This window comes from Oncorhynchus gorbuscha, linkage group LG19, assembly GCF_021184085.1.
Source record: "Oncorhynchus gorbuscha isolate QuinsamMale2020 ecotype Even-year linkage group LG19, OgorEven_v1.0, whole genome shotgun sequence".
NCBI classification, from domain to species: domain Eukaryota; kingdom Metazoa; phylum Chordata; class Actinopteri; order Salmoniformes; family Salmonidae; genus Oncorhynchus; species Oncorhynchus gorbuscha.
In genome coordinates, this window is record NC_060191.1 from 75,182,272 (window position 1) to 75,207,185 (window position 24,914).

General features: G+C 43.4%; 1 protein-coding gene across 1 annotated transcript in view; it reads right to left on the bottom strand.

Moving 5' to 3' along the window:
- The window catches only part of LOC124006502 (galectin-4-like), a 27,505-nt gene extending 3,864 nt beyond the window's left edge, over positions 1-23,641 (bottom strand). The window contains exons 1-8 of the mRNA XM_046316561.1: positions 23,506-23,641; positions 21,095-21,183; positions 16,908-17,112; positions 9,707-9,820; positions 8,333-8,362; positions 6,514-6,555; positions 6,315-6,403; positions 3,536-3,701 (exon numbers count right to left, since the gene is read on the bottom strand). Of these exons, the coding sequence (XP_046172517.1) occupies positions 3,536-3,701; positions 6,315-6,403; positions 6,514-6,555; positions 8,333-8,362; positions 9,707-9,820; positions 16,908-17,112; positions 21,095-21,183; positions 23,506-23,547 (777 nt within the window). The 5' untranslated portion in view covers positions 23,548-23,641. The remainder of the gene's footprint in view (positions 1-3,535; positions 3,702-6,314; positions 6,404-6,513; positions 6,556-8,332; positions 8,363-9,706; positions 9,821-16,907; positions 17,113-21,094; positions 21,184-23,505) is intronic.
- Positions 23,642-24,914: the final 1,273 nt, after the last annotated feature.

Here is a 24,914-nt window from a genome sequence, read left to right on the forward strand (position 1 = left end):
TGGTACCCCCTGTATATAGCCTCCACATTGACTCTGTACCGTAACACCCTGTATATAGCCTCCACATTGACTCTGTACTGGTACCCACTGTATATAGCCTCCACATTGACTCTGTACCATAATACCCTGTATATAGCCACCACATTGACTCTGTACCGTAACACCCTGTATATAGCCTCCACATTGACTCTGTACCGTAACACCCTGTATATAGCCTCCACATTGACTCTGTACCGTAACACCCTGTATATAGCCTCCACATTGACTCTGTACCGTAACACCCTGTATATAGCCTCCACATTGACTCTGTACCGTAACACCCTGTATATAGCCTCCACATTGACTCTGTACCGTAATACCCTGTATATAGCCTCCACATTGACTCTGTACCGTAATACCCTGTATATAGCCTCCACATTGACTCTGTACCGTAACACGCTGTATATAGCCTCCACATTGACTCTGTACCGTAACACGCTGTATATAGCCTCCACATTGACTCTGTACCGTAACACGCTGTATATAGCCTCGATGTTACAGGAAGGCCATAAAGATCATCAAGGACAACAACCACCCGAGCCACTGCCTGTTCACCCCGCTATCATCCAGAAGGCGAGGTCAGTACAGGTGCATCAAAGGTGGGACCGTGAGACTGAAAAACAGCTTCTATCTCAAGGCCATCAGACTGTTGAACAGCCACCACTAACATTGAGTGGCTGCTGCCAACACACTGTCATTGACACTGACCCAACTCCAGCCACTTTAACAATGTAAAAATGTATGAACATTTTTTATCACTAGCCACTTTAAACAATGCCACTTAATATAATGTTTACATACCCTACATTACTAATCTCATATGTATAGGTATATACTGTACTCTATATCATCTACTGCATCCTTATGTAATACATGTATCACTAGCCACTTTAACTATGCCACTTTGTTTACATACTCATCTCATATGTATATACTGCACTCAATACCATCTACTGTATCTTGCCTATGCTGCTCTGTACCATCACTCATTCATATATCGTATGTACATATTCTTTATCCCCTTACACTGTGTATAAGACAGTAGTTTTGGAATTGTTATTTAGATTACTTGTTGGTTATCACTGCATTGTCGGAACTAGAAGCACAAGCATTTCGCTACACTCGCATTAACATCTGCTAACCATGTGTATGTGACAAATAAAATTTGATTTGATTCGATTTTTAGGGGTTAGGGAATCTGTCGTTTATTTAGTAAATATTTTCTTAACTCTTATTTTTTGAACTGCGTTGTTGACTAAGGGCTTGTAAGTAAGCATTTCACAGTAAGGTCTACTACACCTGTTGTATTCAGCATTTCACTGTGAGGTCTACTACACCTGTTGTATTCAGCATTTCACAGTAAGGTCTACTACACCTGTTGTATTCAGCATTTCACTGTGAGGTCTACTACACCTGTTGTATTCAGCATTTCACTGTGAGGTCTACTACACCTGTTGTATTCAGCATTTCACTGTGAGGTCTACTACACCTGTTGTATTCAGCATTTCACAGTAAGGTCTACTACACCTGTTGTATTCAGCATTTCACTGTGAGGTCTACTACACCTGTTGTATTCAGCATTTCACTGTGAGGTCTACTACACCTGTTGTATTCAGCATTTCACTGTGAGGTCTACTACACCTGTTGTATTCAGCATTTCACTGTGAGGTCTACTACACCTGTTGTATTCAGCATTTCACTGTGAGGTCTACTACACCTGTTGTATTCAGCATTTCACTGTGAGGTCTACTACACCTGTTGTATTCGGCATTTCACTGTGAGGTCTACTACACCTGTTGTATTCGGTGTATGTGACAAATACAATTTGATTTGATTTGTTCATTAGAGTTACCAGCCTCAGAAATTGCAGCCCAAATAAATGCATCACAGAGTTCAAGTTACAGACACATCTCAACATCAACTGTTCAGAGGAGACTGCGTGAATCAGGCCTTCATGGTCGAATTGCTGCAAAGAAATCACTACTAAAAGGACACCAATAATAACAAGAGACTTGCTTGGGCCAAGAAACACGAGCAATGGAAACTAGACCGGTGGAAATTTGTCCTTTGGTCTGATGAGCCCAAATTTGAGACTTTTGATACCAACCGCCATGTCTTTGTGAGACGCGGTGTGGGTGAAAGGATGATCTCCACATGTGTATTTCCCACCGTGAAGCATGGAGGAGGAGGTGTTATGGTCTGGGGGTGCTTTGCTGGTGACACTGTCTGTGATATATTTAGAATTCAAGGCACACTTAACCAGCATGGCTACCACAGCATTCTGCAGCGATACGCCATCCCATCTGGTTTGTGCTTACTGGGACTATCATTTGTTTTTCAACAGGACAATGACCCAACACATTTCCTGGCTGTATAAGGGCTATTTGACCAAAAAAGGAGAGTGATGGAGTGCTGCATCAGATGACCTGGTCTCCACAATCACCCGACCTCAACCCAATTTAGATGGTTTGGGATGAGTGATGGAAAGGCAGCCAACAAAGTGCTCAGCATATGTGGGAACTCCTTCAAGACTGTTGGAAAAGCATTCCAGGTGAAGCTGGTTGAGAGAATGCCAAGCATGTGCAAAGCTGTCATCAAGGCAAAGAGTGGCTCCTTTGAAGAATCTAAAGTCTAAAATATATTTTGATTTGTTTAACACTTTGTTTGGTTACTACATGATTCCATATGTGTAATTTCATAGTTTGATGTCTTCATTATTATTCTACAATGTAGAAAATAGTACAAATAAAGAAAAACCCTTGAATGAGAAGGTGTGTCCAAACTTTTGACTGGTACTGTATACGTAGAATGTATGCACACATGACTGTAAGTCGCTTTGGATAAAAGCGTCTGCTAAATGGCATATATATTATATATATTATATCATATATTACTGTATGTTCATAGACATGGGCTACACCCCAAATGCCACCCTACTCCCCTTTCACCAGAGCCCCATAGGCCCTCGTCAAAAGTAGTTCACTATGTAGGGAATAGGGTTCTATTAGGGCCCTGGTCTAAAGTAGTTCACTATGTAGGGAATAGGGTTCTATTAGGGCCCTGGTCTAAAGTAGTTCACTATGTAGGGAATAGGGTTCTATAGGGCTCTGGTCTAAAGTAGTTTACTATGTAGGGAATAGGGTTCTATAGGGCTCTGGTCTAAAGTAGTTTACTATGTAGGGAATAGGGTTCTATAGGGCTCTGGTCTAAAGTAGTTTACTATGTAGGGAATAGGGTTCTATTAGGGCCCTGGTCTAAAGTAGTGCACTATGTAGGAACTAGGGTTCCATAGGGCTCTGGTCTAAAGTAGTGCACTATGTAGGGAATTGGGTTCTATAGGGCTCTGGTCTAAAGTATTTCACTATGTAGGGAATAGGGTTCTATTAGGGCCCTGGTCGAAAGGGAATAAGGTCACATAGGGCTCTGGTATAAAGTAGTGCACTATGTAGGGAATAGGGTAATATTCTTGACACAGACCTGTTCCTTGTTTACTCACGTCAAAGTACTGTCCCTCCAGGAAGGGGTTGATGCTGATCTCTCTCTCCTCCGTCTCCCAGCTCCCACCAATAAAACTGTTTCTCACCAGCTCTCTCTCCTGCACACGAGGGTTTAGGTGGAACGCTATGTCCCCTGAGCTGCCCACTTTGAAGTTAATCGAGAACCTGCAACACAAAGAACCCCAACCACAGAGTTATTCATGTTGAACCTGCAACACACAGAACCCCAACCACAGAGACCCTGCAACACACAGAACCCCAACCACAGGGTTATTCATGTTGACCCTGCAACACACAGAACCCCAACCACAGTTATTCATGTTGACCCTGCAACACACAGAACCCCAACCACAGAGACCCTGCAACACACAGAACCCCAACCACAGGGTTATTCATGCTGACCCTGCAACACACAGAACCCCAACCACAGGGTTATTCATGCTGACTCTGCAACACACAGAATCCCAACCACAGGGTTATTCATGCTGACCCTGCAACACATAGAACCCCAACCACAGGGTTATTCATGTTGACCCTGCAACACACAGAACCCCAACCACAGGGTTATTCATGCTGACCCTGCAACACACAGAACCCCAACCACAGGGTTATTCATGCTGACCCTGCAACACACAGAACCCCAACCACAGGGTTATTCATGTTGACCCTGCAACACACAGAACCCCAACCACAGAGACCCTGCAACACACAGAACCCCAACCACAGGGTTATTCATGCTGATCCTAGCTTTCACCTGGATTCACCTGGTCAGTCTATGTCATGGAAAGCACAGATGTTGTCAATGGTTTGTATTTTGTATACTCAGTGTGTTTTAGTGTTTAATTGTCCATAAAACATTTTTAAATGTTAGAATTGTTCTTCCACTTTGACATTACAGTGTATTTTGTGTAGATCGTTGACTAAAAAAAAGGAACATTTTGTAAAGCTATCCTTGTGGGGACTAAAGAATTGATTCCCATCCAAAATCTGATTTCCCCTAACCCCTAAATCTAACCTTAACCCTAACCCAACCTTAACATAACCCTAACTCCTAACCCTAATATTAATTCTAACCATAAAATAGCATTTGTCCTCGTGGGGACTGGCTAAATGTACCCACTTGTCCGATTTTTCCTTGATTTAATCTACTTGTGAGGCCTTCTGGTAAAACACACACACACACTACACACACACACACACTACACACCACACGCACGCACGCACGCACGCACGCACACACACACACACACACACACACACACACACACACACACACACACACACACACACACACACACACACACACACACACACACACACACACACTAAACACACACACACACACTAAACACGCACACACACACACACACACACACAGGGATCAGAGTATAGGGGTTAGGGTATAGGGGTTAGGGTACTACAGACTTGTTAGCTCCTAGAGGCACCATGCCTCTGATGGGTTAGGGGTTAGGGGATAGGGTATAGGGTAATGGGGTTAGGGTATAGGGGTTAGGGTACTACAGACCTGTTAGCTCCTAGAGGCACCATGCCTCAGATAGGGGTTAGGGTACTACAGACCTGTTAGCTCCTAGAGGCACCATGCCTCAGATAGGGATTAGGGTATAGGGGTTAGGGTCCTACAGACCTGTTAGCTCCTAGAGGCACCATGCCTCAGATAGGGGATAGGGTATAGGGGTTAGGGTACTACAGACCTGTTAGCTCCTAGAGGCACCATGCCTCAGATAGGGGTTAGGGGATAGGGGTTAGGGTATAGGGGTTAGGGGATAGGGGTTAGAGTATAGGGTATAGGGGATAGGGGTTAGGGGTTAGGGGATAGGGGATAGGGGTTAGGGGATAGGGATTAGGGTATAGGGGTTAGGGTATAGGGGTTAGGGTCCTACAGACCTGTTAGCTCCTAGAGGCACCATGCCTCAGATAGGGGTTAGGGGATAGGGGATAGGGGTTAGGGTATAGGGGTTAGGGTATAGGGGTTAGGGTCCTACAGACCTGTTAGCTCCTAGAGGCACCATGCCTCAGATAGGGGTTAGGGGATAGGGGTTAGGGTATAGGGGTTAGGGTATAGGGGTTAGGGTCCTACAGACCTGTTAGCTCCTAGAGGCACCATGCCTCAGATAGGGGTTAGGGGATAGGGGTTAGGGTACTACAGACCTGTTAGCTCCTAGAGGCATCATGCCTCAAATAGGGGTTAGGGGATAGGGGTTAGGGGATAGGGGTTAGAGTATAGGGCATAGGGGATAGGGGATAGGGTATAGGGGTTAGGGTATAGGGGTTAGGGGATAGGGGTTAGGGGATAGGGGTTAGGGTCCTACAGACCTGTCAGCTCCTAGAGGCACCATGCCTCAGATAGGGGTTAGGGGATAGGGGATAGGGGTTAGGGGATAGGGGTTAGGGGATAGGGGTTAGGGGATAGGGGTTAGGGTCCTACAGACCTGTCAGCTCCTAGAGGCACCATGCCTCAGATAGGGGTTAGGGGATAGGGGTTAGGGGATAGGGGTTAGGGTCCTACAGACCTGTTAGCTCCTAGAGGCACCATGCCTCAGATAGGGGTTAGGGGATAGGGGATAGGGGTTAGGGGTATAGGGTATAGGGTATAGGGTATAGGGTTTAGGGTATAGGGGTTAGGGTACTACAGACCTGTTAGCTCCTAGAGGCACCATGCCTCAGATAGGGGTTAGGGGATAGGGTATAGGGGTTAGAGTATAGGGGATAGGGGATAGGGTATAGGGGTTAGGGTATAGGGGTTAGGGTCCTACAGACCTGTTAGCTCCTAGAGGCACCATGCCTCTGATGGCGATAGTCTTCTTCGGAGACATCCCTCCTGGAATCACGATGGTATACGGGACAGGCTGATACACATAGGACAGGAGTCAGTTCACTGACAGTATGTAGTGTATACTGTATGTATGTATACTTAGGACAAAACACATCTATCCTGACTCACAGAGAGGTTACTTACAGGGTTGAATATTGGCTGTCCACACATGACCGGCAGGTTTCCCTGTGAACAGAGTGGAGTGTCAGAGAACGGAACAGGGGGCCATCAGTAGCCTCTTTTGAAGTCAGACCTACTCCCACCTTGATCACCTGGGGATCCACCCTGATCACCTGGGGATCCACCCTGATCAGACCTACACCCATGTCCCCTGGGGATCCACCCTGATCCCCTGGGGATCCACCCTGATCACCTGGGGATCCACCTTGATCACCTGAGGATCCACCCTGATCAGACCTACAACAATGTCCCCTGGGGATCCACCCTGATCCCCTGGGGATCCACCCTGATCACCTGGGGATCCACCCTGATCCCCTGGGGATCCACCCTGATCACCTGGGGATCCACCCTGATCAGACCTACACCCATGACCCCTGGGGATCCACCCTGATCACCTGGGGATCCACCCTGATCCCCTGGGGATCCACCCTGGTCACCTGGGGATCCACCCTGATCACCTGGGGATCCACCCTGATCACCTGGGGATCCACCCTGATCACCTGGGGATCCACCCTGATAAGACAAAACGTCTAACATCGCTGTCTAAATGTACCGATCCCCGTGCCTGATAAGACAAAACGTCTAACATCGCTGTCTAAATGTACGGATCCCCCTGCCTGATAGGACAAAACGTCTAACATTGCTGTCTAAATGTACCGATCCCCCTGCCTGATAGGCAATACAAATGATTTACCTTTATTTAACTAGGCAAGTCAGTTTAGAACAAATTCTTATTTTCAATGACCGCCTAGGAACAGTGGGTTAACTGGTCTAGGAACAGTGGGTTAACTGGTCTAGGAACAGTGGGGTTAACTGGTCTAGGAACAGTGGGTTAACTGGTCTAGGAACAGTGGGTTAACTGGTCTAGGAACAGTGGGTTAACTGGCCTAGGAACAGTGGGTTAACTGGTCTAGGAACAGTGGGTTAACTGGTCTAGGAACAGTGGGTTAACTGGTCTAGGAACAGTGGGTTAACTGGTCTAGGAACAGTGGGTTAACTGGTCTAGGAACAGTGGGTTAACTGGTCTAGGAACAGTAAGTTAACTGCCTTGTTCAGGGGCAGAACGACAGATTTGTACCTTGTCAGCTCAGGGGAATCGATCTTGTAACCTTTACGGTTACTTGTCCAATGCGCTAACTACTAGGCTACCTGCCGCCTCTACACTCTAACCACTAGGCTACCTGCCGCCTCTACGCTCTAACCGTTAGGCTACCCTGCCGCCTCTACACTCTAATTACTAGGCTACCTGCCGCCTCTACGCTCTAACCGTTAGGCTACCCTGCCGCCTCTACACTCTAACCACTAGGCTACGCTGCCGCCTCTACGCTCTAACCACTAGGCTACCCTGCCGCCTCTACACTCTAACCACTAGGCTACCTGCTGGTTACTAGTCCAACGCTCTAACCACTAGGCTACCCTGCCGCCTCTACACTCTAACCACTAGGAAACCTGCCGCCTCTACACTCTAACCACTAGGCTACCCTGCCGCCTCTACACTCTAACCACTAGGCTACCCTGCCGCCTCTACACTCTAACCACTAGGCCACCCTGCCGCCTCTACACTCTAACCACTAGGCAACCTGCCGCCTCTACACTCTAACCACTAGGCTACTTACCGCCTCTACACTCTAACCACTAGTATACCTTCCGCCTCTACACTCTAACCACTAGGCTACCTGCCTCCCCTCTAACCACTAGGCTTCCTGCCACCTCTACACTCTAACCACTAGGCACCGCCCAAATCCATGTAATGGTATTTGTTGAAACAGACACACCAACTTACCCCAATTTGATCACCTGCAGGATTTCCTCCCTGTTGACGGTAGGAAATATACCAAATGTCATCCCGAGTTTATGACACACTAAGAAACGCATTCATGAGCATATATATTATGTACAGTTACCCCACAATTAATTAATTCCACTTGTTATTCATTTCCTCCTGTTTTGTTTGCAACTGTCACTCAAAGATTGACCCTAGATTTGTGGGTAACAGAAATCAACTTCTTCTCTGAGGTGTGTTTACATACTGCTCCTTCTCCCTACCCTAGGTCCCAGCCCCAACTCCCTTCCCCTACCCCAGCCCCTACTCCCTCTCCCTACCCCGGCCCCAACTCCCTCTCCCTACCCCAGCCCCTACTCCCTCTCCCTACCCCAGCCCCTTCCCCTACCCCAGCCCCTACTCCCTTCCCCTTCCCGAGCCCCTCCTCCCTTCCCCTACCCCAGCCCCTACTCGCTTCCCCTTCCCCAGCCCCTCCTCCCTTCCCCTACCCCAGCCCCTACTCCCTCTCCCTACCCCAGCCCCTCCTCCCTTCCCCTACCCCAGCCCCTACTCGCTTCCCCTACCCCAGCCCCTACACCCTCTCCCTACCCCAGCCCCTACTCCCTTCCCCTTGCCCAGCCCCTACTCCCTTCCCCTTCCCCAGCCCCTACTCCCTCTCCCTACCCCAGCCCCTACTCCCTCTCCCTACCCCAGCCCCTACTCCCTTCCCCTAACCCCTGCCCCTTCCCCTGCCCCTACACCCTACACCCTTCCCCCTACCCCCTTCCCCTGCCCCCTGCCCCCTACCCCTACACCCTTCCCCTGCCCCCTACCCCTACACCCTACCCCCTACCCCTGCCCCCTAACCCCTACACCCTACACCCTTCCCCTGCCCCCTGCCCCCTACCCCCTGCCCCTAAACCCTACACCCTTCCCCTGCCCCCTACCCCCTGCCCCTACACCCTACACCCTACCCCTGCCCCCCTACCCCCTATACCCTACACCCTACCCCTGCCCCCTACCCCCTATACCCTACACCCTACCCCTGCCCCCTACCCCCTACACCCCTACACCCTACCCCCTACCCCCTACACCCTTCCCCTGCCCCCTACCCCCTGCCCCTACACCCTACACCCGACCCCCTACACCCTACCCCCTACCCCCTACACCCTACCCCCCTACCCCTACCCCCTACCCCCCTACACCCTACCCCCTACCCCCTGACCCCTACCCCCTACACCCTACCCCCTGCCCCCTGCCCCTACCCCCTACACCCTACCCCCTGCCCCTGCCCCCTACCCCCTACCCCCTGACCCCTACCCCCCTACACCCTACCCCCTGCCCCCTGCCCCTACCCCCTACACCCTACCCCCTACCCCTCTGCTCCAGTCTCACCCCGATGACGTTGACGGTCTGGATGGAAGCGTCGCCGCCGATCTGCAGGGCGTTGACTCTGTCGACTGGAATACGGTGGTTGAACATGTGAAAGTCTCGCCCGTTCACTATCACCTACGACAGAAAAACACATGAACTACGGTCTGACCCTAACCCATACACAACTATAGTCTGACCCTAACCCATACACAACTATAGTCTGACCCTAACCCATACACAACTATAGTCTGACCCTAACCCATACACAACTATAGTCTGACCCTAACCCATACACAACTATAGTCTGACCCTAACCCATACACAACTATAGTCTGACCCTAACCCATACACAACTATAGTCTGACCCTAACCCATACACAACTATAGTCTGACCCTAACCCATACACAACTATAGTCTGACCCTAACCCATACACAACTATAGTCTGACCCTAACCCATACACAACTATAGTCTGACCCTAACCCATACACAACTATAGTCTGACCCTAACCCATACACAACTATAGTCTGACCCTAACCCATACACAACTATAGTCTGACCCTAACCCATACACAACTATAGTCTGACCCTAACCCATACACAACTATAGTCTGACCCTAACCCATACACAACTATAGTCTGACCCTAACCCATACACAACTATAGTCTGACCCTAACCCATACACAACTATAGTCTGACCCTAACCCATACACAACTATAGTCTGACCCTAACCCATACACAACTATAGTCTGACCCTAACCCATACACAACTATAGTCTGACCCTAACCCATACACAACTATAGTCTGACCCTAACCCATACACAACTATAGTCTGACCCTAACCCATACACAACTATAGTCTGACCCTAACCCATACACAACTATAGTCTGACCCTAACCCATACACAACTATAGTCTGACCCTAACCCATACACAACTATAGTCTGACCCTAACCCATACACAACTATAGTCTGACCCTAACCCATACACAACTATAGTCTGACCCTAACCCATACACAACTATAGTCTGACCCTAACCCATACACAACTACGGTCTGACCCTAACCCATACACAACTATAGTCTGACCCTAACCCATACACAACTATAGTCTGACCCTAACCCATACACAACTATAGTCTGACCCTAACCCATACACAACTATAGTCTGACCCATACACAACTATAGTCTGACCCTAACCCATACACAACTATAGTCTGACCCATACACAACTATAGTCTGACCCTAACCCATACACAACTATAGTCTGACCCATACACAACTATAGTCTGACCCTAACCCATACACAACTATAGTCTGACCCTAACCCATACACAACTATAGTCTGCCCCTAACCCATACACAACTATAGTCTGACCCTAACCCATACACAACTATAGTCTGACCCTAACCCATACACAACTATAGTCTGACCCTAACCCATACACAACTATAGTCTGACCCTAACCCATACACAACTATAGTCTGACCCTAACCCATACACAACTATAGTCTGACCCTAACCCATACACAACTATAGTCTGACCCTAACCCATACACAACTATAGTCTGCCCCTAACCCATACACAACTATAGTCTGACCCTAACCCATACACAACTATAGTCTGACCCTAACCCATACACAACTATAGTCTGACCCTAACCCATACACAACTATAGTCTGACCCTAACCCATACACAACTATAGTCTGACCCTAACCCATACACAACTATAGTCTGACCCATACACAACTATAGTCTAGAATTATAGAGCAGAGATTCTCAAACTTTTTGGGGCCAGAGACCCCCACAAAATAGCGTACAATGAGTTTTACTATGACTTTGGCAGTGCACGGGCGAACGATCCAAGTCTTGGGAGAGAAACATTATAAAGGCCAGCCTTTTGGCATCGGAGAGAAACATTATGAAGGCCAGCCTTTTGGCATCGGAGAGAAAACATTATAAAGACCAGCCTTTTGGCATCGGAGAGAAACATTATGAAGGCCAGCCTTTTGGCATCGGAGAGAAAACATTATAAAGACCAGCCTTTTGGCATTGGAGAGAAACATTATGAAGGCCAGCCTTTTGGCATTGGAGAGAAAACATTATAAAGACCAGCCTTTTGGCATCGGAGAGAAACATTATGAAGGCCAGCCTTTTGGCATTGGAGAGAAAACATTATAAAGACCAGCCTTTTGGCATCGGAGAGAAACATTATGAAGGCCAGCCTTTTGGCATTGGAGAGAAAACATTATAAAGACCAGCCTTTTGGCATCGGAGAGAAACATTATGAAGGCCAGCCTTTTGGCATTGGAGAGAAAACATTATAAAGACCAGCCTTTTGGCTTCGGAGAGAAACATTATGAAGACCAGCCTTTTGGCATCGGAGAGAAACATTATGAAGGCCAGCCTTTTGGCATCGGAGAGAAAACATTATAAAGACCAGCCTTTTGGCATCGGAGAGAAACATTATGAAGGCCAGCCTTTTGGCATCGGAGAGAAAACATTATAAAGACCAGCCTTTTGGCATCGGAGAGAAACATTATGAAGGCCAGCCTTTTGGCATTGGAGAGAAACATTATAAAGGCCAGCCTTTTGGCATCGGACAGAAACATTATGAAGGCCAGCCTTTTGGCATCGGAGAGAAACATTATGAAGGCCAGCCTTTTGGCATCGGAGAGAAAACATTATAAAGACCAGCCTTTTGGCATCGGAGAGAAACATTATAAAGGATTTTACAAATCATTAAAATCCAGAAAGAAAATATTTACACAAGAAGCAATCTAATATCACACACAGTCAAAACTCTCCCGTCGTTTAGTTCACCATTCTGCGATTCTCACCGTTAATAAACGGTGAAATATGACACTTCATTCTGCATCACTGCACATTTACAGTACATACAGTAGTGAGGTAACATGAATAAATACAAACTGTTGTTGCCATTTATGTACAGTGAGTGTTTTTAAAAACATCACCCCTTCACCCAATATGAATCTATGCACCTCCCAACAAGAGAACATAACATTATGAAGGCCAGCCTTTAGGCATCGGAGAGAAACTTTTACAAGTCAAACTATTTTAGTTATCCACACAGACATCAAGTTATCCACACAGACATGCAGTTATCCACACAGACATGCAGTTATCCACACAGACATGTAGTTATCCACACAGACATCTAGTTATCCACACAGACATCTAGTTATCCACACAGACATGTAGTTATCCACACAGACATGTAGTTATCCACACAGACATCTAGTTATCCACACAGACATGCAGTTATCCACACAGACATGTAGTTATCCACACAGACATCTAGTTATCCACACAGATATGCAGTTATCCACACAGACATGTAGTTATCCACACAGACATGTAGTTATCCACACAGACATGCAGTTATCCACACAGACATGTAGTTATCCACACAGACAAGCAGTTATCCACACATACATGTAGTTATCCACACAGACATGTAGTTATCCACACAGACAAGCAGTTATCCACACAGACATGTAGTTATCCACACAGACATGTAGTTATCCACACAGACAAGCAGTTATCCACACAGACATGTAGTTATCCACACAGACATGTAGTTATCCACACAGACATGCAGTTATCCACACAGACATGCAGGTATCCACACAGACATGTAGTTATCCACACAGACATGCAGTTATCCACACAAACATGTAGTTATCCACACAGACATGTAGTTATTCACACAGACATGTAGTTATCCACACAGACAAGCAGTTATCCACACAGACATCTAGTTATCCACACAGACATCTAGTTATCCACACAGACATCTAGTTATCCACACAGGCATCTAGTTATCCACACAGACATCTAGTTATCCACACAGACATGTAGTTATCCACACAGACATGCAGTTATCCACACAGAGATGCAGTTATCCACACATACATCTAGTTATCCACACAGACATGCAGTTATCCACACAGAGATGCAGTTATCCACACAGACATGCAGTAATCCACACAGACATCTAGTTATCCACACAGACATCTAGTTATCCACACAGACATCTAGTTATCCACACAGACATGCAGTAATCCACACAGACATCTAGTTATCCACACAGACATGCAGTTATCCACACAGACATGTAGTAATCCACACAGACATCTAGTTATCCACACAGACATCTAGTTATCCACACAGACATGTAGTTATCCACACAGACATGTAGTTATCCACACAGACATCTAGTTATCCACACAGACATGCAGTTATCCACACAGACATGTAGTTATCCACACAGACATGCAGTTATCCACACAGACATGCAGTTACCCACACAGACAAGCAGTTATCCACACAGACAAGCAGTTATCCACACGGACAATCTACAGCTAAATCTATACAGTATATACAACTATGCCACTTTGTTTACTTTGTCTACATACTCATCTCATATGTATATACTGTACTCGATACCATCTACTGTATGCTGCTCTGTACCATCACTCATTCATATATCCTTATGTACATATTCTTTATCCCCTTACACTGTGTATAAGACAGTAGTTTTGGAATTGTTAGTTAGATTACTTGTTGGTTATCCCTGCATTGTCGGAACTAGAAGCACAAGCATTTCGCTACACTCGCATTAACATCTGCTAACCATGTGTATGTGACAAATAAACATTTGATTTGATTTGATTTATATCTATACAGTATATACAGAGTATATACAGCTATATCTATACAGTATATACAGAGTATATACAGCTATATCTATACAGTATATACAGAGTATATACAGCTATATCTATACAGTATATACAGAGTATATACAGCTATATCTATACAGTATATACAGAGTATATACAGCTATATCTATACAGTATATACAGAGTATATACAGCTGTATCTATACAGTATATACAGAGTATATACAGCTATATCTATACAGTATATACAGAATATCTACAGCTATATCTGACATAGTATCCCTCTTAGTTTATTCTAAATCATTATATATATATACAGTTTATATATAAATACATATATATATTACAAGTTTGGATACAACTACTCATTCAAGTTTTTTTTAACATTGTAGAATAATAGTGACGACATCAAAACTATGACATAACACAACTGGAATGATGTAGTAACCAAAAACGTGTGAAACATCATTACTTCAACACATGAAGGTCAGTCAGTTCCAACCGCTGTGTCTTTGTGAGATGCAGAGTAGGTGAACGGATGATCTCCGAATGTGTGGTTCCCACCGTGAAGCATGGAAGAGGAGGTGTGATGGTGTTGGGGTGCTTTGCTGGTGACACTGTCTGTGATTTATTTAGGATTCAAGTCACACTTAACCAGCATGGCTACCACAGAATTCTGCAGTGATACTCCATCCCATCTGGTTTGCGTTTAGTGGGACTATCATTTGTTTTTCAACAGGTCAATGACCAAACACACCTTCAGGCTGTGTAAAGGCTATTTGACCAAGAAGGAGAGTGATGGAGTGCTGCATCAGATGACCTGGCCTCCACAATCACCCGACCTCAACCCAATTGAGATGGTTTGGGATGAGTTGGACCGCAGAGTGAAGGAAAAGCCGCCAAAAGTGCTCAGCATATGTGGGAACTCCTTCAAGACTATTGGAAAAGCATTCCAGGTGAAGCTGGTTGAAAGAATGCCAAGAGTATGCAAAGCTGTCATCAAGGCAAATGGTGGCTACTTTGAAGAATCTCAATTATAAAATATACTTTTTTGGTTACTACATGATTCCATATGTGTTATTTCATAGTTTTGATGTCTTCACTATTATTCTACAATGTAGAAAATAGTACAAATAAATAAAAACCCTTGAATGAGTAGGTGTGTCCAAACTATTGACTGGTACTGTATTTGAATGGAAATGAATCAAGATTTAGGCCTGGGCTTTTACAGCAACTATTACATCAACCACTTTACTTGTTAATGATCTTGTCAATCTAAACACTATCTATCACTATATCTATACAGTATATATCACTATATCTACACAGTATATATTACTATATCTACACAGTATATATCACTATTTCTACACAGTATATATCACTATATCTATACAGTATCTGTTACTATATCTACAAAGTATCTATATCTATACACAATCTATATCTAAACACTATCTATCACTATATCTATACAGTATCTATCACAATATTTACACAGTATCTATATCTATATCTACATTTACATTTACATTTAAGTCATTTAGCAGACACTCTTAATCTACATAGTATCTCTCACTATATCTATACAGTATCTGTTACTATATCTACAAAATATCTATATCTATACACAATCTATATCTAAACACTATCTATCACTATATCTATACAGTATCTATCACGATATTTACACAGTATCTATATCTATATCTACAAAGTATCTATATCTATACACAATCTATATCTAAACACTATCTATGTCTATACAGTATATATTACTATATCTACACAGTATCTTTATCTATATCTACACACTATCTATATCTATACAGTATCTATCACTATATCTACACAGTATCTCTATCTATACAGTATCTATACAGTATCTATTACTATATCTACACAGTATCTCTATCCATACACTATATATATACAGTATTTATTTCTATACAGTATCTATCACTATATCTACAAAGTATCTATATCTATACACAATCTATATCTAAACACTATCTATCACTATATCTATACAGTATCTATCACTATATCTATACAGTATCTGTTACTATATCTACAAAGTATCTATATCTATACACAATCTATATCTAAACACTATCTATGTCTATACAGTATATATTACTATATCTACACAGTATCTTTATCTATATCTACACACTATCTATATCTATACAGTATCTATCACTATATCTACACAGTATCTCTATCTATACAGTATCTATACAGTATCTATTACTATATCTACACAGTATCTCTATCCATACACTATATATATACAGTATCTATTTCTATACAGTATCTATCACTATATCTACACAGTATCTCTATCTATACAGTATATATATATATATATATATATACAGTATCTATACAGTATCTATTACTATATCTACACAGTATCTCTATCCATACACTATATATATATATACAGTATTTATTTCTATACAGTATCTATAAAGTGTATATATATATAGTATCTCTATATCTGACCTGGTAACCCTCCTGGTTAATGATGATAACCATCTCGAAGGCATCTCCCTTGCTAAAAGGCATGTTGTGGATCTCCTCCTCTGAACCCCATTCCCCCTCCTGGCAGCTGTTGAACACCACCTTGTCCCAGTTGTCGAAGCGAGGGCTGAAGTGAAAGCCGATATCACTGCTCTCAGATTCTCCACACTGCAAGTTCATGTTGAACCTAGAGGGGGTGTTAGAGAGGACATAGAATGAACAAAGCGGACAAGAAATAACACTGGTAGGGTCTGGAGTTTTTTCTCACCATTTAAGCTGACCGGACAGAACTTCAGAGCCCTAGTTATGTCAGGGATAAATGGCGGTGCTCTTTTCGAGGCAGAGCCCGTGTACATTTTTCCAAGGTAGTATACAGACTGGAAGCATTTATCCCGCTTATACATGTTAATTGAAATGCATTCCAGGTGACTACCTCATGAAGTTGGTTGAGAGAATGTCAAGAGTGTGCGAAGCTGTCATCAAGGCAAAGGGTGGCTATTTGAAGAATTTCAAAAATAAAATATGTTTTGATTTGTTTAACAATTTTTTGGTTACTATATGATTCCATATGTGTTATTTTATAGTTTTGATGTCTTCATTATTATTCTACAATGTAGTAAGAAATTAAGAAAAACCCTTGAATGAGTAGGTGTTCTAAGACTTTTGACAGGTAGTGTATATATCCATAAAACATTATGTTGATTCATGATTTCGATAGACTGAGAAAAGCTGCCGGCCAGTCTCTCATCCAGACTCCTGACATGCTCATTACTATAGGATAGCTGGAGATCAAATTTCAATATACATTTTTGGGGGGCAAATGTCAGAGAGACAGACACCAAGATTCTTTCAAATCTCCGCTGTTGAAAACTAAATGATAGTCAAAAAGAAATGTGAGATAATGTCTAGATGTCTTTTACAGTGGAGATCAAGTTCATAAATTGCCTGGCTGGGCTGATGAGACGGTGAATTGTGCAGTCAGATGGAACAGAGGAAATATTAATTTCAACGCCATAGATTCAGCCAGTGGTACCTTGTCGAATAGACAACGGCCTGAATGCGGTTTTAACCAATCAGCATTCAGGATTAGACCCACCCGTTGTATAAAAATGTCATAACTCATGTGCTCTCATTATTGCTTTCATTAATGCCCATTCTAGAATGCTCTTCTAGCCAATCAGAAACTAGTATACAACAATGCTGTGTTTATAAAGTATTTTCCTGGTTACCTGGTCAGAAAAGGGATAAATACCACACCAAGCCACTGAGGCTCTTACTGTTCAGGTAATAACTTTTCTAACATAGCTGATGTGACTGACTGTGGTCTGACATTTTCTGTGTTGACTAAATTATTATTAGAGAGCACTTCATTGAGTATAACAGGCTTCAATATTGGAGGCACAATTTCTACTGAACACATCATAGGGGACGCACAAGGTACTCTTCTCTCGGGAACGACCCCATTATATACCACACCAAGCCCACGGGATCTTATTGTTCTGGTCACATTGTGCTCTTAGAGCAAAGAATAACTGTTCTAACATAACTGATGTGAAATACATACAGCTTAATCTTCTGTACTGAACTCAACACTGTCACACCCTGATCTGTTTCACCTGTCTTTGTGCTTGTCTCCACCCCCTTCCCCCCCTCCAGGTGTCTCCCATCTTCCCCATTATCCCCAGTGTATTTATACCTGTGTTCTCTGTTTGTCTGCTGCCAGTTCGTTTTGTCTGTCAAGCCGAAAAGCGACCCCCCCCCCCTTGCTCAATGTCTTTTTCTATAGTTCCTTTGTTCTAGTTTTCACGGGTTTGACCTCTGCCTGCCCTGACCCTGAGACTGCCTGCCCTGACCCTGAGACTGCCTGCCCTGAAGATTCCAGGTCGTCTAGGTCAGGGTGTTGACCCTGACCCTGAGACTGCCTGCCCTGACCCTGAGACTGCCTGCCCTGACCCTGAGACTGCCTGCCGTTCTGTACCTATTGACTCTGATCTGGATTACTGACCTCTTGACCTGTCGTTTTGCCTGCCCCCCTGTTCTAGAAATAAACTTTGCTACTTTGACACTGTCTGCATCTGGGTCTTCCCCCTAAAACGTGATAAACACATCGACCATTGATGCAATTTTTGGTAATTTATTTTGTAATCGAACGCTACTTTACATAAAACAATAAGGAACATAAGCACAGTCTGAGAATGTGTAAACAAATTCCCTTGTTGTCGCCCAAACGTTACAAACTAATCATGTGTAGCACCTATTAGCACCTATTAGCACCTATTAGCACCTATTAGCACCTATTAGTATTAGCACCTACAGTCTGATAACGTGTAGCACCTATTAGCACCTACAGTCTGATAACGTGTAGCACCTATTAGCACCTATTAGCACCTATTAGCACCTATTAGTATTAGCACCTACAGTCTTATAATGTGTAGCACCTATTAGCACCTACAGTCTGATAACGTGTAGCACCTATTAGCACCTATTAGCACCTACAGTCTGATAACATGTAGCACCAATTAGCACCTACAGTCTGATAACGTGTAGCACCTATTAGCACCTACAGTCTGATAATGTGTAGCACCTATTAGCACCTATTAGCACCTACAGTCTGATAATGTATAGCACCTATTAGCACCTATTAGCACCTATTAGCACCCACAGTCTGATAACGTGTAGCACCTATTAGCACCTATTAGCACCTACAGTCTGATAACATGTAGCACCTATTAGCACCTATTAGCACCTACAGTCTGATAACGTGTAGCACCTATTAGCACCTATTAGCACCTACAGTCTGATAACGTGTAGCACCTATTAGCACCTATTAGCACCTACAGTCTGATAACGTGTAGCACCCATTAGCACCTATTAGCACCTACAGTCTGATAACGTGTAGCACCTATTAGCACCTATTAGCACCTACAGTCTGATAACGTGTAGCACCTATTAGCACCTATTAGCACCTACAGTCTGATAACGTGTAGCACCTATTAGCACCTACAGTCTGATAACGTGTAGCACCTATTAGCACCTACAGTCTGATAACGTGTAGCACCTATTAGCACCTATTAGCACCTATTAGTATTAGCACCTACAGTCTTATAATGTGTAGGACCTATTAGCACCTACAGTCTGATAACGTGTAGCACCTATTAGCACCTATTAGCACCTACAGTCTGATAACGTGTAGCACCAATTAGCACCTACAGTCTGATAACGTGTAGCACCTATTAGCACCTACAGTCTGATAATGTGTAGCACCTATTAGCACCTATTAGCACCTATTAGCACCTACAGTCTGATAACGTGTAGCACCTATTAGCACCTATTAGCACCTACAGTCTGATAACATGTAGCACCTATTAGCACCTATTAGCACCTACAGTCTGATAACGTGTAGCACCTATTAGCACCTATTAGCACCTACAGTCTGATAACGTGTAGCACCTATTAGCACCTACAGTCTGATAACGTGTAGCACCTATTAGCACCTATTAGCACCTATTAGCACCTATTAGCACCTACAGTCTGATAACGTGTAGCACCTATTAGTACCTACAGTCTGATAACGTGTAGCACCTATTAGCACCTATTAGCACCTACAGTCTGATAACGTGTAGCACCTATTAGCACCTATTAGCACCTACAGTCTGATAACGTGTAGCACCTATTAGCACCTACAGTCTGATAACGTGTAGCACCTATTAGCACCTACAGTCTGATAACATGTAGCACCTATTAGCACCTATTAGCACCTATTAGTATTAGCACCTACAGTCTTATAATGTGTAGCACCTATTAGCACCTACAGTCTGATAACGTGTAGCACCTATTAGCACCTATTAGCACCTACAGTCTGATAACGTGTAGCACCTATTAGCACCTATTAGCACCTACAGTCTGATAACGTGTAGCACCTATTAGCACCTATTAGCACCTACAGTCTGATAACGTGTAGCACCTATTAGCACCTATTAGCACCTACAGTCTGATAACGTGTAGCACCTATTAGCACCTATTAGCACCTATTAGTATTAGCACCTACAGTCTTATAATGTGTAGCACCTATTAGCTCCTACAGTCTGATAACGTGTAGCACCTATTAGCACCTACAGTCTGATAACGTGTAGCATACCTCCAATCCTCAGAGGTTGTGTGTTTCTCACCTGGTGATCTCGTGAGGGATGACTCCCTGGATGTAAACAGACATCCCTGATCTCAGCCCGCCGTAGATCGGCCCCACATAGGGGATACTCTGCACACAACACACAGTAATAACCGTTTAACAACTATACACAATTATAGATGCAAGGCAGTCTGGGAAATAATAACCGTTTAACAACTATACACAAGTAGAGATGCAAGGCAGTCTGGGAAATAATAACCGTTTAACAACTATACACAAGTAGAGATGCAAGGCAGTCTGGGAACTTTTCCTGTTAAGATGTAATGTCTAAATGTAGATTTCTGCCTAAATAGACTCCCTAAAAGTAATTATTTATCATGAGCGGGCCATAAACAACACATAGTAATGCTTCTACTGCCAAAAATAGGAAAATCTAACCTTCCTGATAAAAGAAAGATACAAGCTCAATTACAAATATGATTTCTGCACTCTGGATTTTTTTGGACCACAGTTACTGCGGTTTTCCTTGTTATTGTGATGATAACACTACATAACCTGTTCTGCCGGTTCTTGCCTTCAAAGATGTTCCAATGCCAAAAACATGACAAGATCATTCACACATTCATCAGTGACGCCTACTTCCTATCAAAACAGATTTGTCACATTTCTAGTTTACCCATAACCTATTTCTGCTTGTAGCAGGTGGCGTTTACAGGAGTGCTTTTTCATGAGAAAATTATTCTACAGCGAGGGTGTAATGCAAGTCAAGACGTCCTTGGATGAATGTCAACAAGATGCATAACCACCATTGTTATGTACATTATTGGGCTAGCCCCCACCCTTCTTAACACCGTACAGGGCTCGAGCTTGGCTTCCTGAACTCATTAGGAACTCGCCTCTCATCTCATATAGATATCCATCTATGGCAAACAGAAAGTGTTAATTTTTTTATTTTTTTAAATCTATGAAATATTTGACATTTCCTTTTATAAACTATAAATCGATCGCTGAATATGCTAGAGCAACGAAATAACTCTCTCCTGCGGCACTAGGATCAAAGATGGTGGATTTTAAATGAAGATAGTCGATTTATCATGCTTTTCCGCATGGCTTATGGTTCCGCCATAATATCTGGCATGCTCATGCCAGAGAGGGAACAGCTGGCTCTGGTCTACTTATTGTCTCCTCCCCACTCGCCCCGCAATGACCAGAAAAAAAATGCCACTGAGATGTCTCGCTCTGGGGCACCGATGGGTGCAGAGATACTGGATATCATGATGAGCTGCTTAGGTTTCTGCCATAACAATGGGATTCGTTGTCCACAGAGCGGAACGGCGGGCTGTCAAGCCTCCCGCCTGTACCTCTCTTTGGATTGGTGGATACATCTCGCTCTTTTAAGACGTTTTTTTTATTTATATATATATATTTGATGAGCGATGTTGATGTCATCGGCCTGTATTCAATGAAGAGTGAGATTCTATGCCTCATGACCATGCATCGACTTCTCGACTTCTCGAATTTCAACAGTGACAATTCTAATATATATATATATTTTTTTCTTCTCAAAGTCGCCAGGATGTCACTTGCATCACACTTATATCAGTACTAACAACCTAAACATTATCAAACTTCTATTATGATCAAATAAGCCTCACATATCAAAATAGCAATTCATTTTTTTAAACATTTTATCATGTTTATTTTATTTTATCTTTGACTAAATTCTCTCATTGTTCTGCTATACAAAAATACAAAAAACTCCTCATTTGTTTAATATTTTTTTTCATTTAATAATAATAATTTGATAAATATCCGCTTAACGTGGATAGATTTTGGACGGAGTAAAACTCTCGTTTCGCCTCTTCCTCCCTAATCACAGGGTCGTCGATGACGTAGCGTTCAGCAAGGAGCTGATGGAGAGCGGGAAGAGCAAATTAAATGTTAGGTGGGACATCCCAGCTTTAGGTAAGAGTCAGATTTCACAGCCATAGTCACATAGGCGAAAGCGATATATGCAAGACAACTGCAAACTATGGAGGAAAAAAGACTGTGAAAAATATTTTTGAACGTTCATCCAACTCGGAATTCCAAATCGGAAAACTCAAGCATCTTTCTAGAGCTCCGACTTTCCGACCTGAAGATCTTTGACGTCATGATTTGACCTCGTTTATCTCTTAAGTTCCCAGTTGTCTTGAATGCCCCCATACTCCCGAGTTCATGAGAACTAGGGCTATCTCTGCATGCAATCCATTTCGATGTACGGGGTCCACAGATTGATATATAAGCTAAAATGTTGGTTGGAACCGGTACCAGATCCGCTACTCCCCACTTTAAGGGAGTTTATATCCCAAGACGATACATAGAGTAAAAGAGAAGTAAATGAAGAACGATAGATCCAGACAATATCTATGATATCTGTACACACTCTAGACAAGGAGACGTGCTACTCACAGGGTTGTAGACGGGCTGATAGCCAGGTGGAGCAACGAACATGATGGCTGTCGCTCAGAGATCCACAGACAGACAGACAGACGGAGAGACGGAGGAGAGGAGAGTCAGAGAGAGCAGGGAACGGTCGCTGCTGGACGGCTGGTCTTATAGGGACAGAGAACCATGGGAGGGGAGGGGCTGGTTAAACAGGTTAGACAGAGCTGGGTATGGGGAATGGGCTGGACCCATATTTTCATACGTGGCCTAGAATACGTTCTTTCCTGGAGCTACCAAACGTGCAATGTGATGAACTTGAGAAGCTATGAGAAGTCAACTGACATTTACTCCTGAGGTGCTGACCTGTTGCATTCTCGACAACTGTTCTGCCTGTGATTATTATTATTTGACCCTGCTGGTCATCTATGAACATTTGAACATCTTGGACATATTCTGTTATAATATCCACCCGGCACAGCCAGAAGAGGACTGGCCACCCCACATAGCCTGGTTCCTCTCTAGATTTATAATATCCACCCGGCACAGCCAGAAGAGGACTGGCCACCCCTCATAGCCTGGTTCCTCTCTAGGTTTATAATCTCCACCCGGCACAGCCAGAAGAGGACTGGCCACCCCTCATAGCCTGGTTCCTCTCTAGGTTTCCTCCTAGGTTTTGGCCTTTCTAGGGAGTTTTTCCTAGCCACCGTGCTTCTACACCTGCATTGCTTGCTGTTTGGGGTTTTAGGTTTTACGATGTACTTACCTGGTCTAGGTGGTGTTCTTGCCTGGAGCACGAAAATGAAATGAAAATGAAATGAAAATGTCATGTCACTTTAGAACTGTACTGAAAAAAAATATTTCACAACTTTACATTTCAGTCAAGGAAAATTACAAAAAAAAAACGCATATAATAATGTATTACTTCAACAGGATGTAATTTATTGCAAAGAGGAAATAGCATCCCAGAGTATGGCTTTCCCTTTTCTTTTTTGTAATGCAAATAGCAGCATTTGTAATGCAAATAGCAGCATCGGTTTTACTCCATACAATCTACCAGAGTTTACTGTATCAAATCAAATCAAATCAAACTGTATTAGTCACATGTGCAGAATACAACCTTACCGTGAAATGGTTACTTACAAACCCGGAACCAATAATTCGATAAATAGAGTTAAGAAGAATCAACAATTCGATAAATAGAGTTAAGAAGAATCAACAATTCGATAAATAGAGTTAAGAAGAATCAACAATTCGATAAATAGAGTTAAGAAGAATCAACAATTCGATAAATAGAGTTAAGAAGAATCAACAATTCGATAAATAGAGTTAAGAAGAATCAACAATTCGATAAATAGAGTTAAGAAGAATCAACAATTCGATAAATAGAGTTAAGAAGAATCAATAATTCGATAAATAGATTTAAGAAGAATCAA